General features: G+C 34.5%; 1 protein-coding gene and 1 non-coding gene across 2 annotated transcripts; one reads left to right on the forward strand and one right to left on the reverse strand.

Annotated features, from left to right (window-relative positions):
- The first annotated feature begins 163 nt into the window (after positions 1-163).
- On the forward strand, positions 164-3,266 carry LOC132175717 (glucan endo-1,3-beta-glucosidase, basic vacuolar isoform-like). Its single transcript, XM_059587742.1, has 3 exons — positions 164-375; positions 1,296-1,696; positions 2,556-3,266. The coding sequence occupies exons 1-3, from the start codon at positions 285-287 to the stop codon at positions 3,183-3,185; spliced, it is 1,122 nt and encodes a 373-aa protein (XP_059443725.1). The 5' UTR covers positions 164-284; the 3' UTR covers positions 3,186-3,266.
- Positions 3,267-3,313: 47 nt separating this feature from the next.
- TRNAH-GUG (transfer RNA histidin (anticodon GUG)) lies at positions 3,314-3,385 on the reverse strand. Its single transcript has one exon. It is a non-coding gene; the product is annotated as a tRNA-His (tRNA).
- Between the last annotated feature and the right edge of the window lie 1,455 nt (positions 3,386-4,840).

Raw genomic sequence — 4,840 nt, forward strand, 5'->3', positions numbered from 1 at the left:
TGTATCTTATCGTCTACGATACCGACAAGTTCTAGAAAATATTAAAGGATGACCAAGATATTTTGAAAGCGAATTGAGAGAGAAAAAGCATGAGTTGAATTGGTAAACATAGACTGCCATGAAACTGATTATTAATTTGGAGTGGCAAGCAAGAGTAAAAAAAAATTTTGTTACTCGGCAAGCAATAAGCATAGTGATGTGGTTAGACAACTATATAAAGAGGTGAAATGGAGGTGACAGAATACAATTAAGCTTCTAAGTTTTGTGCTTTTAATTTCTTCTCTATGGCTACCGTCTTTGAAACAAGCAATAGATCCTCAATGGCTGCTATCGTGCTACTTCTGGGACTCTTGGTGGCAAACCTTGGCACAACAGGTCTACTCATCATCATCTCTCTCACTTTGTTCCTCTGCAACTGTATATATATATATATATATATATATGCTTGTTTATGTTGATTTGCCTTTATGCATTAACTTCTGCAACAAACGTACGTATAACATTTCTTACAAGTTTTCTTGAATTTCTGATGCCTGATTGCAGCATGGAACTCCTTTTCTTTAATGTTTTTCCTTTCAATGAGACCATGATATAAAATGTTGCAAAATCATTTAGACCCAAAAGCTTAATTTGTCTATTGGTTTGAATCTAATTATTTATTATAGGAGAAACTTCATTTAACCCCCTGAATTGTCACCACTTTTGCAATATTTTCCCTAAAGTTCAATTTCTCTCAAATGAATGTATATGTCACCCATCCGTTACGATTTTCCGTTAACTCCTAACTATTAAAATTCCCAAAATACCCCCATTTGTTTTAAGAGAAAAAATAAAAGTTGCAAAGATTAAGGCATTGGTCCGAATTTAACGGTATTTGCAAAGATACTCATGCCTCAATCTTTGCAAAAATTTTAAATATTTTTTCCAAAAAAACAAAACCGGGGGTATTTTGAAAATTTTGTTAGAATTTAATAAAAAAATCCTAATGGAAGGGAACATTGAAAAAAAAAAATTAAAAGTTTGATATACTAAATTGAGAAGTTTTGAACTTTAGAGGAGACATTGCAGAACATAATGACATTTCAGGAAGCGGGGTAAGTAAAGTTTCCCTTTAAGTCCTCTCAAATGTGATGTGGCATTTAAAATCACCAATAGATCAAAATTTAATAATGATCATCTCAAATTTAATGGTGATTTTAAAAGTCACTTCATATTTGAGAGCACTCTACTCCTCCGTATATTATTACTCATATTATATTAACCATATGCTAAAATGGATTTTGGAATGCATGCAGGTGGAGAATCGATAGGGATTTGTTATGGAATGATGGGCAACAATCTAGCATCCACTTCAGAAGTAATATCTCTCTACACATCCAACAACATCAAGCGAATGAGAATCTATGATCCCAACCAAGCAGTTCTGCAAGCTCTTAAAGACTCCAACATTGAGCTCATGCTTGGCGTTCCAAATTCAGACCTTCAAAGCCTTGCCGCCAACCCTTCCAATGCAAATTCATGGGTACAAAGAAATGTGCTCAGCTTCTGGCCTAGCGTCAGATTCCGATACATTGCTGTTGGAAATGAAGTCAGCCCTGTCAATGGCGCCACAGCTTCGCTGGCTCAGTTTGTTCTCCCTGCGGTGCGAAACGTATTCAATGCAATCAAATCTGCGGGCCTTCAGGACCAAATCAAGGTCTTCTTTTGAAAATTTCAACTTCCCTTCCATTTGTGTCTTCCACAACTTTGTCGCACAATGAAAATCTCAAAGAATTTTTTGTGCTTTATATAGACATGTCTTTCACTATATATTTGTTTAGAGCATGGTTGTGATTGTGTTTGGGAAATAGAGCTTTTAAGTAAAAAAATGTTTTTTAACAAAAGCTTCATTTTTTTGCTTTTGCTAAAAGTGTGTTTTGGTCATTTTTAGACTTTTTAGATCCTTAAAAGCGCTTTTAATTTTTTTTACCAAACAGATACTTTTTTAGAGCATGTTTGAGATTGTGTTTGAGAATAGAGCTTTTAAGTCAAAACAGTTTTTTAACAAAAGTTTTATTTTTTAGCTTTTGCTAAAAGAGCGTGTTTTAGTTATTTTTAGACTTTTTAGATCATTAAAAGCACTTTCAATTTTTTTTTACTAAATTGGTACTTTTTTCTTCTTCAAAACGAACTTTTTGAGTAGTAAACGTACTTTTAGACCCTTCAAACGCAAACCCAAACAAGCCCTAAGAGATATAATCAAAATCGCCTTAGAGCCTATTTGTGATTGCGTTTGAGAAATAAAGTTTTTAAGTCAAAAAGTATTTTTTAGCAAAAGCTTCATTTTTAAACTTTTACTAAAAGTGCGTTTTGACCATTAAAAATGTTTTAATTTTTTTACCAAAAAAGTATTTTTTTTCTTCTTGAAACGAACTTTTTGAATGTTAAAAGTACTTTTAGACCTCTCAAACGCAATCTCAAACAAGACCAACTAAGTCTCGATCATCTCATACACTAGTTTTGTGTTCTTCTTTGTTTAATTCCGAAATTCTCTCAACTTTATTATTTTCTAACAGGTTTCAACTGCCATTGACATGACGTTGATCGGAACCTCGTACCCCCCGTCGCAGGGGGCTTTCCGGGGAGATGTGAGGGCATATTTAGACCCCATCATCGGCCACCTTGCATATGCCAAGGCACCATTACTAGCAAATGTGTACACTTATTTCAGCTATGCAGGGAATCCACGTGACATATCTCTTCCCTACGCTTTGTTTACTTCCCCATCGGTTGTCGTATGGGATGGGCAGCGTGGATACCAAAACCTTTTTGATGCGTTGATGGATGCACTGTACTCTGCCCTTGAGAGGACTGGAAATCCTCTGGAGGTTGTGGTGTCGGAGAGCGGATGGCCGTCGGCCGGCGGGGTTGCTACCACCGTTGATAACGCACGTGCTTATTACTCGAATTTGATCCGGCACGTCAAAAAGGGCACGCCCAAGATCCCTGACAGGGCAATAGAGACTTACCTGTTTGCCATGTTTGATGAGAATCAGAAACCGCAAGAGCTGGAGAAACACTTTGGGGTGTTCTTCCCAAATAAACAGCCCAAATATTCCCTCAATTTCAATGGAGAAAGAATAATCTGGGAGGGTGTCGATGTTGATCAGTATAATGCAACAGTTTCCCTTAAGAGTGAGATGTAAGAATACTGCAAGCATAGGATCGGAGCTCTTTCCTTTTGTGTTTCTTGGTCTTTTTAATAAAAGAATCCACCGCTTGTATTCTTTTTGTGTTTCTGGAAAAATTAGAAAAAACAAAATAAAAAAGGATGTGTGGCTGCTGGGATTCGAGCCCAGGTCTCCACGGCCACAACGTGGAATTCTTACCACTAAACTACAGCCACATCCATGTACAATACAACCATCAATGTATATCTATTCTAAATATATATGAGACGCAGCCAGCAAAACGTAATCCAGTCTCATCTTAAGTACTCTGGATGAAAAGGATTCAATTTTTTGTTTAAAATTAATTTATAAAGTCATTATTATTGCATAATCTAATTTCATTTCAAACATTAATCGGGAGTCAAAGGTAGTAGATTTGTAAATTGTAATTATTGTTTATTATAGATGTATATATACTCTCTAATTCTAACTTTTGTATTAAGTTTTACAAGGGGGATCTCCAAGGGACATCTTAATCCCTTGGGTGTAGGGCTAATATTGGACCAAATGCTTATTTCTAAAACTATACCAAGTAATACTAGGGATCATCTTTTTATCCTCCTAAAGTTGATGTGGCTTGCAAAATCACTATTGGATCAAAATTCAATTATGATTCATCTAAAATTTAATGGTGATTTTAAAAGCCACATCAACTTTAATAGAATAAAAAAATGATCCATAACATTACTCAACTATATCTATTGTAGTTTAGGCATTTTATGCGAAGGATTTGGGTTAAGTAACAGTTCAAATTTAATTTCTTTACCACACTTAAATCGAATTCTTAATTAAAATCAGTTGGGTTGTAGGTAAATCTCAAAGGAATAATCATATTAAGTAAATTTTTATATAACTGTTATACAATTGAGATGATATGACAGTTAAAATCAATTTTTTTTGTCAATAATGACTTTTAAAAAAGAAAAATCAACGACTAAATTTGACCGTCACGTCATTCCAAAGTGGCATGTTCATTAATGATTCTTGATAAAGAAAGTTGGTGTCCTTATTCTATTTGAATCAGGAGGTGTGTAATTGGGCGGTTTGCCTTTATGTAATCCGATTTACACAAGGAAAAGAGTAAAAATGGACAAGCTATTATCTTATTATTTTGACCTTTTAAGTATGCTATTATGTCACTTTCACAATAAAAACATAATTAATACATATATCATAGGATTGGAGAAACGAATAATTTTTATTTTTTTTATTACATATCAAATAACTATAAAATAACTTATCAAATCAATATTTTGGGGAGGGGGATTCGAACTAGTGAAATCCACTTCATTAGGCGTGGTCCACAGCTAATTACAATCTTCATAATATCAACTTTACATATCATGTTGCTCACTTATAATTTTACATAAAATCATATCATATCATATTTTTTTCTCCCTAAACCCGCCAAAAACAAAAATAATGGGTTGGCACGTTTATAATCCAAACCCTATAACTTCGTGTCGTGCTCGTGGCTCGTGTCAAAATTGACAATCCTACCTATAGGCCTAGCCCTCTCTGCTTAGGGCTAACAATTGAGATATTGTCACATGAGGCTACACCCTCTACGGTGCGTTGTACTACTTTCTAGAAAAAATTCTTAAATATTATTTTATACGTAGTAACAGTGA

Source organism: Corylus avellana, chromosome ca1 (assembly GCF_901000735.1).
Source record: "Corylus avellana chromosome ca1, CavTom2PMs-1.0".
Classification (NCBI taxonomy): Eukaryota; Viridiplantae; Streptophyta; class Magnoliopsida; order Fagales; family Betulaceae; genus Corylus; species Corylus avellana.

Bases quoted from the DNA above. Each gene is read 5' to 3' on its own strand.
- LOC132175717 (XM_059587742.1), top strand. From the start codon at position 285: ATGGCTACCGTCTTTGAAACAAGCAATAGATCCTCAATGGCTGCTATC. The intron at 376-1,295 runs GTCTACTCATCA...GAATGCATGCAG, and splicing joins GGCAAACCTTGGCACAACAG to GTGGAGAATCGATAGGGATT. The intron at 1,697-2,555 runs GTCTTCTTTTGA...ATTTTCTAACAG, and splicing joins GCCTTCAGGACCAAATCAAG to GTTTCAACTGCCATTGACAT.